Here is a 19502-nt window from a genome sequence, read left to right as displayed (position 1 = left end):
CAAGTGCACTCCTCAATCCCCATCACATATTTAACCCATTCCCCTGCTCAGCTCCGTTAACCATCAGTTCTCTATAGTTAAGAGTCTGTTTCTTAGTTTGCCTCTCTCTTTTCTTCCCTTTGTTCATTTGTCTTGTTTTTTAAATTCCCCATATGAATGAAATCATATGGTATTTGTCTTTCTCTGACTGACTTATTAGCATAATGCACTCTAGCTCCAACCATGTCATTGCAAATGGCAAGATTTCATTCTTTTTTATGGCTGAGTAATATTCCATTGTGTGTGTGTGTGTGTGTATGTGTACATTTACATATATATATATATATATATATCACCTCTTCTTTATCCATATATATATATATATATATATATATATATATATATCACCTCTTCTTTATCCATTCATCAGCCAATGTACATTTGGGCTCCTTCCATAATTTGGCTACTGTTGGTAATGCTGCTATAAACATCGGGGTGCATCAGAATTTTTGCATCTTTGGGTAAATACCTATTAGTGCAATTGCTGGATCATAGGATAGTTCTATTTTTAAACTTTTTTTTAAGTTTATTTATTTATTTTGAGAGAGAGAGACAGAGAGAGCTAGCATACGTGGGGGACTGAGAACCAGAGCCCAACACAGGGCTCAAATCCATGAATCGTGAGATCATGAGCTGAGCTGAAATCAGGAGTCCGAGGTTCAACTGACTGAGCCACCCGGGCATCGCAATTCTATTTTTAACTTTTTGAGGAACCTCCATACTGTTTTCCAGAGTGGCTGTACCAGTTTGCATTGCTACCAGCAGTGCAAGAGGGTTCCCCTTTCTCCACATCCTTGCCAACACCTGTTTTTGTGTGTGTGTTGTTTTTAGCCATGCTGACAGGCATGAGATGGTATCTCATTGTAGTTTTGATTTGCATTTCCCTGACGACCAGTGATACTGAGCTTGGTATCTCCTTTTGCCTCTGGGCTTACTACAAATAAGTTCATCCCCTCCGAGACTGAAACACTTTTTCCCCTGCCCACCCCTACATATCCCCCTTGCCTAGCCAAAGCCCATTCATGCTTCAAGTCTCAGCTTAGACATATTTTCCTCAAGAAGTGTTTCCCCCAACCCTCACGGGATTGGGTTACATGTCCTTCCATGTACCCTATGGCATGCAGTGCCGCCCCCTTACATTTATTACCTGTTTCTTTATCTACAACCCCACCAGTGTCTTGTTCCACGGTACCCCCACCATTGGAGTCTGTCACAGAAAAGACATTCAATGCATATTTATTGGGGGAAGGAAAAAAAGATAGAATGAAGGAGACCGGAAGGAATTTCTGTGGGTCCTTTCTTGCACTGTGAGACTTAGATCTGCCAACTAGAGACAGCCTGGGATGGAATTTGCTCAGAAAATTGTACGGTGTAGAGCAACTTACAGGTTGTGCCTTCCAGGTGTTAGGGAGTCAGTCTAGTGACCTGCCATCTGACATGCTTTGCCCTCTTTGGAATGTGGATAACAGCAAGGGGTTATCAGTAGAAGGTAACACAAGGCTAAGCCTGGGTGATAGAAGCAGGAACGTAAAGGGACCCATATGAGGGATATTTCATGGGTAAATTGTACTGCATCCGTTGGAATGTGAAGGAAAAGGGTACACGATCAAAAAGTCAGAAGAATCTAGTTTCTGGCACAAGACAATGTCATCAATTCAATTCCATATGGAATTTGAGGCATTAGAAAAACATCCAAACATGCAGTTGAAAATATAAAACAAAGCCAAGAAAATCCAGAACCGTTCACAAATTTGTCATCTTTATAAAAATAGAAGTGTCAGGACTGGTCAGCAGGCAGAGCAGTGATCGCCCACATGGCATGCTTTGAAAGGGTCATCAAGAAGATTCTCCCTTCATCATATCACGCTGCCTGGAATTCTGCAATTAAAATAGTATTTTTCAGGGGCACCTGGCTGGCTCAGTTGGTGGATCATGCGACTCTTGATCTCAGGGTCTTGATCTCAGGGGCTCTCTTATTGAGCCCCACACTGGGAGTAGAGATTACTTAATAAAAAAAATTAATGGTATTTTTCCTATATCATCAAATATATATTGCACATATTATATCTCTGGAAGGAATGGTAAGAAATGTTGGTAACAGTGGTTACCTCCACAAAAGGAGGATTAGAAGCTTGGAGGTCAGAGATGGGAAAAAGACCTATCTTTTAGCATTTACATTTTTATACCCACTGAAGCTTTTTATCATGTACATAGATGTTCAATCTGGAAAAGAAAATTTTCCTTTTATTTTTAAAAGTTGGAATTTGTCAGTGAGTGTTGATTAAATTATATTACATCCATTAAGTGGGATAATGTGCGGTCATTAAAATGAAAAAAGCGCTTTGATCCAACAGACATACTGATACAAGAGATCTCCATTTGGGTACCTGGCTAGCTTGGTCAGAGGGACATGCATGCAACTCTTGATCTTGGGGTCGTGAGTTCAAGCCCCATTTCAGGTGGAGAGATTACTTAAAAAACAATGAATCTTAAAAAAAAAAATGTCCATGATGAATTGTTAGGTAAAAAACAAAATTCAGAGTGTAAACATTAAGAAGTCACCCATTTAGGGGCCCGGTTGGTTAATCCTCCAACTTTTGATTTCACCTCAGGTCATGATCTCTTGGTTTGTGAGACGGAGCCCCGAGTTGGGCTCTGTGCTGACGGCACGGAGCCTGCTTGAGATTTTTTCTTTCTCGCTCTCTCTCTCTGCCCCTCCCCCACGCTCACGCACTCTCTTTCTCTCTCTCCCAAAAATAAATAAACTTTTTAAAAAGTCACCCACTTAAAAATAATTGTATTTAACTGCTCGTTAATATGTGCAAAGGAGAAAGCATTGGTTACCTTTGCAAGATGGAGTCAGAGGAAGCTTGTTTCCAAGCTATACATTTTGACATTTCTTGAAATTTTACAAGAAAATATTACTTTGTAATCAGAAAATAATATAATTTAAACCATTTCTATTACATCACTAATAGCTCAAGAATAGATGGGGGGGAGTCAACATCAGTAGGTGGGTCCAATTTCAAACCCTCTAAATGAAAACCAGGTGCATGCAAGGAGAGTTTGTACATTAAGTCAGGGAGGAGTGTCATAATACAGTCTCGGCTCACAGCAGTACCTCAATAATGTTTAATAATTGAATTTGTAATTAAACTCAATAATGTTTAGTAATCAGACTATAGAGTAGATAATACCTGTCTCTTTCCCCAGCGCATGACAGAATAGGTACTTATCACTGGGAATCTAAAAATGAGTTTCTGGCCTCGAAGCCGTTGCAATATAAAGTAACTTCACATCACCTGATTTCTTCTCTTTATTGCTCCCAAATTACCCAATTTCCTTTCCCTTCCCCCTTGTCTTCCCAGCCCTCTTCTTTAAATTGCCTATTGCAACCACAAGAGGGCAACAGCCTCAAGCACAAAAAAGGCTCTCAGGCACTGGTACTTGTAACAAGCAAAGGGATGATGTGGTTACAAAAATGTTATAAAAACTTTAGGGATTTCAGCATCTTGCTCTGGATATGTGTGTGACAACATTTAATATTCCATTTCAAATGATAAACAATGAGTGGGGAGAAAAATCTGTGCTGGTGAATGGAGCTAATATACTTCCCTCTCTTCCAGATGCTGGCCAAGAAGAGGTGAGATAGAAAAGAGACGGTCTAGAACCCAAGACTTAATCCTAATGTAAATTCTTGCACCAGGATGGAAGGAGAATCTCACCATAATACAACCATTGTCAATGACACCCCAGTAAATCACCAGCCTTTGGAACGCCATGGGTTGTGGGAAGTCATCACCATCGCAGCTGTGACTGCTGTGGTAAGCCTGATCACCATTGTGGGCAACGTCTTAGTCATGATCTCCTTCAAAGTCAATAGTCAACTGAAGACAGTGAACAACTATTACCTGCTCAGCTTAGCCTGTGCAGATCTCATCATTGGGATCTTCTCCATGAACCTCTACACTACCTACATCCTCATGGGACGCTGGGTGCTTGGGAGTCTGGCTTGTGACCTCTGGCTTGCACTGGACTATGTGGCTAGCAATGCTTCTGTCATGAACCTTCTGGTGATCAGTTTTGACCGTTACTTTTCTATCACAAGACCTCTGACATATCGGGCCAAGCGTACCCCAAAAAGGGCTGGCATCATGATTGGCCTGGCCTGGCTAATCTCCTTCATCCTTTGGGCCCCAGCAATCCTCTGCTGGCAATACCTGGTTGGGGAGCGGACAGTGCCACCAGATGAGTGCCAGATCCAGTTCCTCTCTGAGCCCACCATCACTTTCGGCACTGCCATCGCTGCCTTCTACATCCCTGTTTCGGTCATGACGATCCTTTACTGCCGAATCTACCGGGAAACAGAGAAGCGAACCAAGGACCTGGCTGACCTCCAGGGCTCTGACTCCATGGCTGAAGCTGAGCCAAGAAAGCCAGCTCATAAGGCTCTGCTGAGGTCCTGCTTTAGCTGCCCTCGACCCACACTGGCCCAGAGGGAAAGGAACCAAGCCTCCTGGTCATCCTCCCGCAGGAGCACTTCCACCACTGGGAAGCCATCCCAAGTCACCGGCCCAAGCACCGAGTGGGCCAAAGTCGAGCAGCTCACTACCTGTAGTAGCTACCCTTCCTCAGAGGATGAGGACAAGCCCACCACTGACCCTGTCTTCCAAGTAGTCTACAAGAGTCAGGCCAAGGAAAGCCCAAGGGAGGAATTCAGTGCTGAAGAGCCCAAGGAAACTTTTGTGAAAGCTCACACTGAGAAAAAGGACTATGACACCCAAAAATACTTCTTGTCCCCAGGTGCTGCTCATAGACCCAGGAGTCAGAAATGTGTGGCCTATAAGTTCCGATTGGTGGTAAAAGCTGATGGGACCCAGGAGACCAACAACGGCTGTCACAAGTTGAAAATCATGCCCTGCTCCTTCCCAGTGTCCAAGGACCCTTCAGCGAAAGGCCTGGATCCCAACCTCAGCCACCAAATGACCAAACGAAAGAGAATGGTCCTTGTCAAGGAGAGGAAAGCAGCCCAGACCTTGAGTGCCATCCTACTGGCCTTCATCATCACCTGGACCCCTTATAACATCATGGTCCTGGTTTCCACCTTCTGTGACAAGTGTGTCCCAGTCACCCTGTGGCACCTGGGCTACTGGCTGTGCTATGTCAACAGCACTGTCAACCCCATTTGCTACGCCCTCTGCAACAGAACCTTCAGGAAGACCTTTAAGATGCTGCTTCTCTGCCGATGGAAAAAGAAAAAAGTAGAAGAGAAGCCGTACTGGCAGGGGAATAGCAAGCTCTCCTGAAAAGTAACAACTCCTCTCAAAAGAGTGACCATGGTCAATTTCTTCTGAGGACGGGTGGGCTGATTCTGGCTTATTTGTTTTCAAAAAAGACATATATCATTTTGAGCGCCTGAGGACTTTGTAAAGGCTTCAGATCTGTCACCAAAAGGGAGGAGTCACAGCTGCCACAAGTGCTGCCATATTGAATGATTCTTGTCTATGACCAAGGTCTCCTGATGCCACTGGAGTTCGCTGTTGAAGTGAGGAGACAGACTTGTGTCCCTCCACAGGGGGAGGAACACTGGATCACAATGAACAGTGACTTACGGAACTTCGGTCCCCTAACCTCTGCAGAGCAGCAGGGACTGGGTGGAAACCTTCCCTGTGGAAACCTGTATTCAGGTTTTGTGCAATATGTGTGTGTCTGTGGGGTTGGCTCCTGTCAGTGAGAATCGGGAGACTATAAGTCAGTGTTACCTGTTAAGAAGAGTGATATTCAACTGGCGTCTAAGACTCCATTTCTTTATAAACTGATCAGTATCATGCCGATGTTATGTGTTCTGTACTGTAGTATGTTCTTCTGTCCCTACATCTGAGTGAAGCTTTCACAACCGATGCCAATTCCTGGTACCCACTGAAACCCTGCTGGTCTCCATGGAACCATCCTTTCCCCCAGAATCCTGGGTCTGGACTGAAACCTGATCCCACCCAGTCAGATAGAGGGGCCTCTACTCTGCTAATAAAGAAGATCAAGCCTCTGCAGCTGTTTTAGTTTCTACCAATGGGATTTTTTTTCCTTTCGTCTAAACAGATATTGTGTATTCTATTTTGTGACTATTTGGGCCTATTTATTCATGCTCTGTTCATGCATAAAGGTCTTCTCTGGGCTATTTCATCACAATTCTTTTAATTGTTTTCAGAGGCCTTGCTTTCTAATCTCTTCACAAGGCAAACCTGAGGCAAACTGTAGAAAACAAATTTGGTTTCACTCCATGCTTTTGAGCTTCTTCCAAAACTCTTTTGCCAGCCCCCAATTTCCCTCATCCAGAGGCAATTCACAGCCAGGCTCAAGCAGGTCACTGTGCAGCCTCCAGCCAGAAGTGCTATTTGGAGGACAGCAGGGGAAAGACTTTTTTTCTTTCTTTTTTATTTTTATAGGTCTTTCAAATCATGGCTCAGAAATGACTTATTCATTCATCTCAAAATTCACCATCAAAGATGAGAAGCTCAGAAAAGTACAGTTAAGGTCCAGCGAAGCTGGCGACAGTCATTAAAAATGAAAGCCTCTTGGGGCACCTGGGTGGCTCAGTTGGTTAAGCGTCTGACTTCAGGTCATGATCTAACACTCCGTGAGTTCGAGCCCCACATCGGGCTCTGTCCTGACAGCTCAGAGCCTGGAGCCTGCTTCGGATTCTGTGTCTCCCTCTCTGCCCCTCCCCTGCTCATGCTCTGTCTCTCTCTGTCTCAAAAATAAATAAAAACATTAAAAAAAATTTTTTTTAATGAAAGCCTCATCTTTAAGAACAAAATGTATATCATAGTAATAAATAAAAATAGAAGTTATCAACATAACATACATTAGAGTATCAAAATGATCAAAAGCAAATTTGATTGGAATTTCTCTTCTATGTGTATAAACAGTGTATATAAACAATTTTTTTTGAAAATTCTGAGAATAAACCAATGTGCAAGAAATGGAAACTATAAAACTGCATACAATTAATAAAGTGGCAGTGTAGTAACACAGGGTTTTAGAGATGAAGTTCTCCCGTCAGACAGAACCCCATTATCTAACCTGTTGACAACATCTGCAGTTGTGTTTTAACACCTCCAGACTTCACTTAACGTAGGCCAGTCATGATTCAATCTCATTTGCTAAGGGGATGTATAAATAGCTGCTTTAGTTGTCCTGGGAACTGCATATGTACTTGAGTATAAAAGAACTTCCCCCTACCACAGAAGAAGGAATCAGTCTGTTAAACCAGATCCCAAGAAGGCTTCAGGGCGGGACACACAGGTGCACCCAGGTCTCTCCCCCACCCTTATGGGGACTTGATGTTGAGATGAAACATTTTAGAAGCAATGTAGCTGCTGAGACTTTGTGAAGGGCAGGTTGACACCCGCCAAGAATTTCATAAAGAATATTAATTAATTGGCTCAGTTCTCCAGGAGAGAGGCTCCCAGGCCTGCGTGATGCTAACAGGGTGTGACTTCATAAGCAAACCTGTTCTACCAGCTCTAGATAGACAGTAGATTCTTTTAGTTTAAGACTTTCATTCCTGACAAAATCGCAAATCCCTCCAAGAGCACTTTGAGCCAACACTGGGCATTTACTGTTCACAGCAGAGAGAGACACAAGCTAATTCAAACAAAAGAATGCAGAGGTGGGGGAGGGGACGAACACTGGGGCACATTTTTCATATGTCACAATTGCCTAGGACTTAGCCTTTTGGGTTTATCTTTTGTGAAACTGAGAGGGCTATGCTTTCCTTTTTTTGTCATTGGATTTGGGAGGCAGCCCATTTTACAGACTACCGACACCCCTTGACATAGGAAAAAAAAAAAAAAAAACAATCTAGGAGAAACTATTCTTTAGAATAGGGCCTATGGTAGGGCCCTTGGAATGAACAGATCCAATTGTAAACTACAGGGACCTGGCGGGTGGGTGGCTTGGTGAGCTGCGGGCTGACTTCGGATCTTAGGCTTTTTACGCCCCCAGTCTCCCAAGCTCTGTCTATGGTAAACTGTGTACAGCTTTGACTCGTCACCTATTGAATGCTGCTATGTTGCTAACATTGTGGCTTGTTTCTCCTTGACTGTGAATTTGATAGCTTGTCGAGGAATCTGTTTTCACTCTGCTGTGCTCCTTTAGGGAAATGTCCTTTGACAGCAATGCTGATGTTTGCCTCTTTGTAACTGTGAAATCTGTACCTAATCTCTGGATGGGAATATCCACTTGTCTACTGTAAATACTGGAATTACAACTAACGATGTGGGGACTAGGCTGCTTTTTCTGTATCGTGCTAGTATTACTCTGGATATTAAAGAAATTTAACCGTACACTAGTCTAATGGAAAGTGTTTAAATAAGAAAACGTGGGGCAACTGCCTAGCTCAGTCGGAAGAGCATGTGACTCATGGGGTCTGGGTGGCCCAGTTGGTTAAGTGTCCAACTTTGGTTCAGGTCATGATCTCACTGTTCCTGAGTTCCAGCCACGAGTCAGGCTCTATGCTGACAGCTCAGAACCTGGAGCCTGTTTCAGATTCTGTGTCCCTCTCTCTTCCCCTCCCCCTTTTGTGCTCTCTCTCTCTCTCTCTCTCACACACACACAAAAATAAATAAACATTAAGAAAAAAAAAAAGGAAGAGCATGCAACTCTTGATCTCAGAGTCATGAGTTCCAGCCCATGATGGGTGTAGAGATTACTAAAAAAATAAATATACATACATAGGAAAACGGTCTTCGTGCCTGGCTGGCTCAGTCAGTAGGGCATGTAAGTCTTGATCTCAGGGTCTTGAGTCTGAGTTCCACACTGGGTGTAGAGATTACTAAAAATAAATAGATAAAAATGAAAAGTGTTTTTTAAAAAAAGAAAGAGGGGCGCCTGGGTGGCGCAGTCGGTTAAGCGTCCGACTTCAGCCAGGTCACGATCTCGCGGTCCGGGAGTTCGAGCCCCGCGTCAGGCTCTGGGCTGATGGCTCAGAGCCTGGAGCCTGTTTCCGATTCTGTGTCTCCCTCTCTCTCTGCCCCTCCCCCATTCATGCTCTGTCTCTCTCTTTCCCAAAAATAAACGTTGAAAGAAAAAAAAAAATTAAAAAAAAAAAGATTCTAAAAAAAAGAAAGAGGGGCGCCTGGGTGGCGCAGTCGGTTGCTGTCCGACTTCAGCCAGGTCACGATCTCGCGGTCCGTGAGTTCGAGCCCCGCGTCGGGCTCTGGGCTGATGGCTCAGAGCCTGGAGCCTGTTTCCGATTCTGTGTCTCTCTCTCTCTCTGCCCCTCCCCCGTTCATGCTCTGTCTCTGTCTGTCCCAAAAATAAATAAACGTTGAAAAAAAAAAAATTAAAAAAAAAAAAAAAAGAAAATGGTCTCAAATTAGCTTGATAGATCCATCTATATGAGAGATCCTACACACATTTGCACATTCTGGTCTTTTAAGAAGGGAGGGTCTAGAGACTTTTTTTTTTTTTTCCTTAAATTTTATTTATTTTTATTAAATTTTTTTTTTTTAATTTGTATCCAAGTTAGCATGTAGTGCAATAATGATTTCAGGAGTAGATTCCAGTGATTCATTGTATAACACCCAGTGCTCATCCCAACAAGTGTCTTCCTTAATGCCCCTTACCCATTTAGCCCATCCTCCCACCCACAACCCCTCCAGCGACCCTCAGTTTGTTCTCTGTATTTAAGAGTCTCTTACGTTTTGTCCCCCTTCCATTTTCATATTATTTTTGCTTCCCTTCCCTTATGTTCATCTATTTTGTGTCTTAAATTCCACATATGAGTGAAATATGATGTTTGATATTTGTCTTTCTCTAATTTTGCTTAGCATTATCCCCTCTAGTTCCATCCACGTTGTTGCAAATCTTTTTTTTAATTTTAAATGTTTATTTTTGAGAGGGAAAGAGAGCACGAGCACAAGTGGGGTGGGGCAGAGAGAGGAGGACAGAGGATCTGAAGCAGTAGAGAGCTCAACTGACTGAGCCACCCAGATGCCCCTGGTGACAGGTTAGAGACTCTTAAAGACAGAGAACTGAGGGTTGATGGAGGGAGGTGGGTGGCGGATGGGCTAGATGGATGATGGGTACCAAGGAGGGCACTTGTGATAAACACTGGGTGTTGTATGTAAGTAATGAATCACTGAATTCTACTCCTGAAACTAATATCGCACTGTATGTTAACTAAAATTTAAATAAAAACTTGAAAAGAAAAAAAAAAAGCAGGCGGGGTTGATAGACAGTATAGATACAGGTCCTTCTTGCTACCCTTATGATTTCCCCCTTTCCTCTCAGCTACCAATGACTAAATGAAGATGAAATAATGATGACAAGATTCCTGTGACTAAAAGTCTTCCCTTTCCCTCCAGGACACGGGAGGTAGGGCAGACCCTGCAACAGAACAGAACAGCAGCATTTCCTCTGCAGCTACTCAGAGCTGGTGCCCCAGTCATTCATTTCCATTATAAATGGTTCTAATTTCCATCTCCCCCACACCATTTCACCAGGAAAGTTTGAGAATATGTGCACTCTTGCCCAATAAGGAATCCAGATTGTGAGTGGGAGGAGAAAGGGAAAATTTTTTTTAAGTACCAGGGAAGGAGCCAGAAGGAACTTTAAAAGAAAAACAAAAATTTTTTTCAAAATAATTTTAAACTTAAAGAAAAGCTGCAAGAATAGTACAAAAAACTCCTTAAACTCCTTTTTTTTACCCACATTCCCCAATTGTTAACACTTTGTTACATTTGTGCTCTATGTGTGTGTGTGTGTGTGTGTGTGTGTGTGTGTGTGTGTCTACATACATGTATTTTTTCCTCAACCATTTGGAGGAAGTTGCAGACATCATGTCCGTTGACTTCTAAATACTTCACTGGCGGGTGGGGCGTGGGCGGCAGGTAGCTGCTTGGGTGGGTCAGTTGGTTGAGCTTCCAACTTCAGCTCAGGTCCTGATCTCAGTTCATGGATTCGAGCCCCTCCATCAGGCTCTGTGCTGACAGCTCAGAGCCTGGAGCCTGCTTCAGATTCTGTCTCCCTCTCTCTCTGCCCCTCTCCTGCTCGTGCTCTGTCTCTCTCTCTCAAAAATAAATAAATGTTAAACAACAAACAAACAAATAAATACTTCAGTGGCTATTTCTTAAGAAGATTATCTTATATAACCACAACACAAATATTGAAAAATCAGGAAATTTAACATTGCTACAATATTTTTATGTAATACATAATTACATAACTGTGTAATACATTGCATACTCAAATTTTGGCTGTTGTCCAAAATAATGTTCTTTATAAGAATTTCTTTTCCAGTTCAATATTACACACTGCATTTTGTTCTCATGTCTCTTTAAACTCTTCTAATCTGGAAATGGTCCTCAGCTTTCCATTGTCATTCATGACATGGTCATTTATGAGTGCATTCAATCCAATAAAAAAAAAATCATCATTTCCATCGATTTGGGGTTGTCTGGTATCTCCATATTAGATTCGTTTTAATTTGTCTGCTACTTTTGATTTGGGCAAGAATATCACAAATGGATATTGTGTCCTCAGTGTATCACATCAGGAGGACATGATCTTTTATCCCATCGTTGGTGATGTTAACATTGGTTACTTGGTTAAAGTGCTCCCCACTGCCTACCCACCCCAGTTTTCTCTACTATAAATGTACTATTTTTCCCTCTGCAATTAAAAATTTTTAAGGAAGAGACTGATTCTATGTAAATTTCTTATGGGTTTTCACCCAATAATGGCAGCATCTACTTATTATTCTCACCCAAATAAGTTATTTCTATAATAGCCAAATGGATGGCATTCTACTATAAGGAAGACTTTTTCCATTTATTTATTTATTTGCTTACTTACTTACTAATACTATGGACTCCTGAATTCATTTTAGTAATTGGTTAAAATCCATTACTATCATTATTTCAGTGCTCAAATTGTCATAAATGTAAGCACTGAGAGCCCCTTCCAGATGACTCCTGTGACCCTTTGACATACCCATACTTATTTTCCAGAGAGAGACAGGGAGAGAGAGCCCCAAGCAGGCTCCGTGCCATCAGCACAGAGCCCGTGTGAGGCTCCATGTCACTAACCATCAAGGGCATCTGGTGGTATGAGGTTTATTCAAGTATAAGAAGATGAGGACTTTTTGGAGAAATAGACTGCCATAAGGCACACTAATGTAGACAAGTCTGGATGATGGTCAAGCCCAGTAAGCAGAGCTAGACCTTGGCTTTCTTTGCCTCATCACAAATAAACTTAAGGTTGTAGCACCTCCCCCGCACCCACATTAATTCATCAAAGGAGATGGGGACAAGACAGTTCACTGGAAGGGTAATTTACCTTGCTGGATGTGTCCTCTTTGACTTTAATGTGAATATTTAAGTGTCAGTCTTTTGCCTGTTATTACTTAATGTCTCTAGACATTAATGCCCTTATGTTCCTGCTAAGGGCAGTTCTCCAAAGTTTCACTCCCAGGCGTTGGCAATGATTTTCTACGGAGAGCTATCTTGCATAAGTGTATCTGCAATGGTGTCCTCATTAAAGGAATGGGGACTCTTATCTTCAGCAAAGAGCATCTCATACTCAACCCACTTATTGCCAATATCAGTAGCTGGGAGCTTGTGCTTATTTTTTAGTAGTCCCACATATACCCAAGGATAAGTTTACAGTGCAGCCACTTTCCATTACAATCCATGAAGCTATTGACCATGATATGCTAACTATAGCCAAGTCTTCCTACTATATGGTACAGTAGGCTGCAGAAGAAAAAGCCACCAGCCAGAAGACGGCAAAGAAGAAACAGTACAGATTACACCTGGGATGTGGAGAACCATTCTTCTCCCTAAAAAACTAGATCACCATGGTTGAACACCTTTTGACAGGTCCTTTATACCCAGAAGTAGGGCCTATGCAGGAGAGTCTGAAACAAAAAAAAGATACTAGGTTGTTGGGTTTGTTTTTTAGGCTTATTTATTTATACTGAGAGAGAGAGAGAGAGAGAGAACAAGCAGGGGAGGGGCAGAGAGAGAAACCCAAGCAGTCTCTGTGCTGTCAGCAGAGCCCCAGTGGGGGCAGAGAGATCATGATCTGAGCCAAAATCCAGGCTGACGCTTAACCGACTGAGCTACCCAGGTGCCCTCTAGGTTTTGTTTTATCATTATTATATTTAATAATATAGTGACTAATAAAATAATACATATTTTCACGGAAAACTTGGAAAATAAATAAGGAAATAACAAAAAACTACCATCAATTCTATAACCTCTGCTAGGTATCTCAGTGTCTGTCCTTATAGTCTTTTCTTCCAAGTATAGACATACACTTTTTAAAACTCACAGAACTGCTATGTATGGTCCAGCAATTTTCACGATCAGATCTTGCAGAAAATATCTGGCGACTCAAGCTTTTCCTAAGCAGAAAATCTCAAAGTTTCAATTAACATGGGGAGCTCCCATCCATAACTAGATTAGAAAGAGGTTACTTCTGTTCTTTTTCATCTTTGATAGATGCACACAATACAGCTTAGTCCTCTACAGTTTGAACTTTGAGATGAACCAATCATTATCCAGAGATATTTTTCTCTAACTTATACAGTCTAATTTTTTATTATTATTTTTTTTTTAGAAATATTTTTATTTTCTTTTTTTATTTTTTTTTCAACGTTTTTTATTTATTTTTGGGACAGAGAGAGACAGAGCATGAACGGGGGAGGGGCAGAGAGAGAGGGAGACTCAGAATCGGAAACAGGCTCCAGGCTCCGAGCCATCAGCCCAGAGCCCGACGCGGGGCTCGAACTCACGGACCGCGAGATCGTGACCTGGCTGAAGTCGGACGCCTAACCGACTGCGCCACCCAGGCGCCCCTACAGTCTAATTTTTTAAATAATTATATTTGTTTCCTAGGACTGCAGTTCGACAAAGTAGCATAAAACAATGGAAGTGTGTTATCTCAGTTCTGGAGGCCAGAGATCCAATCGATACCCAGGTGTCAGCAGGGCCATGCTGCTAGGGAAGGCCCCAGGGAAAGATCTGTTCTGGGCCTGGTAACTTCTGGCCTTCCCTGGCTTGTAGGTAGCCATTTTTCTCCCGGTGTCTCTTCAATGTCATCTTCCCTCTGTGTCTAGCTGTCTCTGTGTCCAAATTTCCCCTTTTATAGGTACACCAGCCACACTAGGGCACACTAAAGATCTCACTTTAACTTGATTACCTCTAGAAAGATCCCATTTCCAAATAAGGTTACATTCTGAGGTACTGGGGGTTAGGGCTCCAATATTCTGGGGGGGACACAATTCAACCCACACAATAACCAAGAGAGAAAAACACTTTCCTATTTTATAGATGGACAAACTATAGACCAATGCTGGGTAGTATCAAATGGGAAGGATTTCAGGGTCACTACTGAGAAGATACGTGGCGTCCTCAACTGCCTCAAAGAGGCCTGGCAGGACAAAGTGGTCTTGACTGGCATAGGATAGTTACCAGTATCTATCTATCTATCTATCTATTTTCCCAGACACATTTTTTCGTATTTATTTATTTATTTATTTATTTATTTATTTATTTATTTTTATGTTTGTTTATTTTTGAGAGAGACAGAGACAGAATGTGAGTGGGTTAGGGGCAGAGAGAGAGGGAAACACAGAAGCAGAAGCAGGCTCCAGACTCTGAGCTGTCAGCACAGAGCCCGACGCGGGGCTTGAACTCACGAGCTGTGAGATCATGACCTGAGCCGAAGTCGGACGCTCAACCGACCGAGCCACCCAGGCGCCCCTATTTTTCTTCTTTTTAAAATTATTTATTTAGGGCAGCCTGGATGGCTCCATCGGTTAAGCGTCCGATTTCGGCTCAGGTCACGATCTCACAGTTTGTGAGTTCAAACTTGGGATACATGGGAACCCTGCTCCCCAAGAACATGGACTAACAGAATGGGTTACAGAACAACTACAGTACAGAGAATCAGCCCAGTGATGGCTGAAGGCCCTTCTCCTTCTCAAGCACCAAAGTTTCCCTTCTCCAGGCTTCTTCATCCCTACTGTTTGGCACAAAAGGGGAAGCTTGCACCTGAATTGCACAGGGTAAACCTTTATATGATTGAAGAGAGATGATAAGTGAAGAATGATAAGATGAATGTGGATTATATCCAGTATTCTACTTAGAAGCTCTCAGGAGCACAATCCTCTGGTCTCTTTTTCCAATGTGGTTCCCAGTTCCTGGGCTACATGCCGAGATTATATGCCTTCTAGAAAGGAGCCTTGCCCTGTCTGGATATAGCCCAATCCTCCTCTTCCATAATCCAACCTCTTCTCAAGGGCAGAGGTCAGGTAAGAATGCACAAATTAGAGTGGTCAGTAGGATCCTGCAAAACCAAATACGTACAATCACACATCTATTTACACACATACAACTTGAAGTAGGGAGGACAGAAAAGAGCCTGAAATTCAAGGTGGGGGCAGCTAGTTCAGAGTGGGAGGGCTAAAAGCCTACCAGGAACTAAGAGCCCTCTGAGATCTTGAAGAGCAGCAACCTCCTTCCCAACCAATCCCCATCAGCTCCAAAAAGGATGAAGGGGAAAGAGAAGTCATCTTCATGCCAGCCTCTGCTGGACTACATCATTTAAAGATTAGAGGTAGGGCCAAATGTGGGCAGGGAGCAAGGCAGGAGGGAAGACCAGGCTTCTTTTCTTCCAATTAACATACTATCTCAATATTTGGGGGACCCTGACATTTCAACTAAAGAGTTTGGGGCGATGATTTTCATGTTCCTCAGTTTGCTCAGACTGATTATCAGTAATAAGTCATAGCCAGGTGACTGTGGAACGCCGCACATGGGCCTCTCCCTCATGATCTGTCCCGAGAGGAGCAAGCATGTCCAAGGGAAGAGAAGGCAAATTCAGTCCTGTGACACCTCCAGGCGGCCTCAGCCTACCCAGGTGTCCAGGTGCTCTCTCTTCCTCTGGAAGTGCTTTATCTACATTGTTCTTTCAGTTCCTTCTGGAGCCTACCTCCCTTCTACTTCAGCTCAGGCTGGGAAGCTCCTCACCTTATCCCCCTTCTTCTCAGCCTCAGCCTACTTAATTCCCACGCAGTCTTTCATCTTACATCACAGGTCACTGCATTTCCCTTCTACCCTCCCATCCAGGTGCCCATGTTATAAGCTTTTCTGGCAGCTTGGATTTTCCTTGGAGTACCTATCAAGGTTTTCATTACACATCAGTATGTGTTTTGATTAGTGTCAATTTCTCCCACTAAACTCTTAAGCTCTGAAACCAGAGATCATGCTATTTTGTCCATTACTGTGTTCTCTCACCCAGTAACCCTTGGCACATTCAATAGTATAGATGCTTCACATATATTCTTGACTAAATAAGTATGTGCAGACCTTAACATAGGAAATAGTTGCAAGACAAGGTTTCTGGGTTTTGGAGGGGGGCGGGTTCTGGCATGACTAGCATCTTTGTGGTTCCCTGAGAAGAAGCTTAATTCACCATGAGTCTGTGATCTCTATCTTTGCCTAATGATTTGAGTTGTGATCCCAACAATGCAAGTTGAAGCTAGGTTCAGTTGCAAATGGCAGCCACCGCAGAATTATTTTAGAAGAGAAGTTAAGATTCCTTCTACCTTTCCTTGAGGACAGGACTATTACTAATGCCTTACAGTCCAAGCAGCTTAGGGTCCAGAGAGGGAACACAGAGAAGTAAAAAGACAATCCAATAAATTGAGGTGCTCTAATGGCTTAAGCACAGGCAGGAAGGGTGGGGGGGAACAGAAAAGAGACTCTTATCTAAGCTTTGGGGGCATCTGGAAGATTTCTGTCAAACGTAATTTCTACACTAAGTCCCGAAGAAGATGTAAGAGGTAGACAAGAGAATGGGATAGGGGTGGGGCATCGAGTTGAGATGAAGAAATACTTGAAAAGGCCCAGATCAGAGGTGAAAGGGAGTATAAAGCATCCAGTAAACTGTGGGAAAACTTGAGATATATGCAGGAAGGAAGTGCAAGAGGTGAGTCTGGAGAAAATGTGACTGGGGGTGGGGGGTTACCTAAAATCCATAGAGAGTCTACAAAGGATTTTAATAGGGGGGTGACCCTTAAGATTTGCCTTTTAGAAAGATCTTTAGGCTCATGGTGTTGGAAGCTCTAGGCACCAGAGACTAGGACTAGAACCACTTTCTCTTGGAAGTCAATTTCTCTTAACTACACCACGCTTCTCTCTGAGAAGTGTTTGGAAGGAGAAAGGCAAGTCCCTAGATGATGCCAATAAACGCAGGCAGAGGGTGGCAAGTTGGAATAGATGTATATCTACGTGTTGGTTATGGGTATAGAAATATTTAGTTTTTTAGTTTAGCTTGTGAGAAGCCCTAGAGGAAATAGCAGGATTCACACCAGGGGACCAGTTGGTGAGCCTGGGAAATTTTTAACTTCTGTTTCCTCATCTGAAATATGAAAATACTAATAATTACAAACTTTTACTGAGGACTTATGCATAGGGTTGGTGTGGATATTAAATAATACCTGCGAAGTTTTCTGAAAAGTTCTACTCATGAAGCAGTTATTTCCTCCATTTTACAGTTGAAGCTTTTGACCTATTTTACACATGATAAAACTGAGGTTCAGAAAGGTTAAGTAACTCTCCCAAGGTCCGAAAATTAGCAATAGGACCCATTCATTCAAGACGGACGTGGAGGCAACACGGTCAATTTGGCACTGACTGAGGGAAAAGGAGGGGCTTTCAGCAGGCTGGAGATCATTTTGGACAGTTCTGGAAAAGTGTGTAAATGAGGACACTTGGATTCAAGTGACAGAAACCTACTGTACAACTTCTGAAACATAAAACACAGAAACACTACATTATAAGATCCAGCAGAGCTCCGTGGAATCCGGGGACAAGAACGCAGGCATCTCAGGAAAGAGTTGGAACAAAGGTTCGGTTCTCAAAATTCATCTTGCGTTTCAGCTCCTCTCTGTGCATCTGTTCCTTTCTATTTTTTTCTCTTTGGAACTGTTTTCCCTTTCTGTGTGTGTGGTTTGCATGATAGAATACATAGCCATGAATACCTTGCAAGTTTATACGTTGCCATTTCTTCTCTAGTCTCTCGGTTTTAATTTCAAATTCTCAAGGAACAGCCGTCGGCCTAATCTGGGTGAGATGCTCTTCCTAGAAAAATCAGCAATACCCATAAAAGCAGGGCCACCTGCCACAAACGCAGCTGCTGAGAGAATACTCCTGTGGGCTGCACCCAGTGCTCAGGGGAGAGCCAGTTACAAGGGGCAAAGTGGATGACAACCCTACAGATAGATGTACATTAAAGAAAAGAAATTGCTTATTTTCAGTTTTTCCTCTCCCTTCTCCACAGCCCAATTTTGCTGGTATGTCTCATTTCCTTCTCCATTAAAATATCGATCTTACCGTGCTTCACATTCTGGGGAAAAAGAATTCACTTTTTGGGATAGGGAACTGTCAGGTGGGTATATATATGCCATCCTCAGAGGTGACTGCCCAGTGTGTTAACTCCAAGAAAAGCAAATCTCATAGTCACTAGCATTTCACAATTTCATTTACCGTGCCAAGAAATTCTTCACAACAAATTCCTTCTGCTGCGATTTAAGTCCATTTCCTTTCTCAGACCGCTGATTAAAATTGGCTGATTAAACAGCTGATTAGAATTGGCTTTAAAGGGATTAATAGGCACTTGAGAACCCCTCAGCATTCTCTTTACCAAACTGCAAAAATTACAGACCCTTCAATACTTCCCAAATTAGATCTAATCCATATAGTCATGAGGTTAGTAGAACCAATATAGGAGTATCACTCACTGGCACGTTTTCTCTCAGTCTTCCTTGAGTATCCTATTACAGAGGATAAAACTGCACGCAGGACTCACCTGGTCAGGATAGTTGATAAGTAAGGGGTTAGGGCAGAGGCAGTGAGGGAAGGGATTCAAGAGGACTTCACAGAATCCACTGCAAGAAGACCAAGTGTGCCTCCATGCACCTGAAAGGTTATCCAGCAGCTACTCTCTCCATCCCTCCCTGGGGGTCACCATGGTCTCCTACCTGGGCATTTGCTATCCTCTTTGTGGGTCGGATTCCTTACTTTGGTAGATTCCACTGCTGATTCTGCTTACCTGTGGCTCAGGGTCAACGTACTACTTTCTCTGATCCAGTACCACCCAACTGATTGGCCAAGTCCCACCCTCAGTCCAACCAGCTGTGGGTGGGAAGACAGGTCCATCCAGTCCTGTGGAGAGATGAGCGCAAAATGGTATTTCTCTTTCTTTCTTATGTGTAATGCACAAGACTCCATGATAGCAGTTTTTTGCAAGGAAGCTTTCCTTATATATCTTCTCACGGTCCTTTATGGATCATCTCATAACACTTCTGAATGATTCCATTTCTCACTCTGCATGCTGAATTTTCATGATCATTTAATTCTAAATATTTTCTAGTTTTTTTTAGAAAAAAATTA

General features: G+C 42.8%; 1 protein-coding gene and 1 long non-coding RNA gene across 2 annotated transcripts in view; one reads left to right on the top strand and one right to left on the bottom strand.

The window, feature by feature from the left end:
- CHRM5 (cholinergic receptor muscarinic 5) overlaps positions 1 to 5522 on the top strand; it is a 97056-nt gene extending 91534 nt beyond the window's left edge. The window contains exon 2 of the mRNA XM_025919584.2: positions 3666 to 5522. Coding sequence (XP_025775369.1) covers positions 3747 to 5345 — 1599 coding nt within the window. The 5' untranslated portion in view covers positions 3666 to 3746 and the 3' untranslated portion in view covers positions 5346 to 5522. The remainder of the gene's footprint in view (positions 1 to 3665) is intronic.
- On the bottom strand, positions 4296 to 19502 carry LOC147580151 (uncharacterized). The gene is made up of 3 exons (XR_015252556.1): positions 18092 to 19502; positions 8772 to 8872; positions 4296 to 4393 (listed from the first exon to the last, which is right to left on the bottom strand). It is a non-coding gene; the product is annotated as an uncharacterized LOC147580151 (long non-coding RNA).

This window comes from Puma concolor, chromosome B3 (genome assembly GCF_028749965.1).
Source record: "Puma concolor isolate L17-30 chromosome B3, mPumCon1.1.hap2, whole genome shotgun sequence".
NCBI classification, from domain to species: Eukaryota; Metazoa; Chordata; class Mammalia; order Carnivora; family Felidae; genus Puma; species Puma concolor.
The sequence above is the reverse complement of the archived record's forward strand: the minus strand, read 5'-3'. Positions and strand labels throughout refer to the sequence as shown.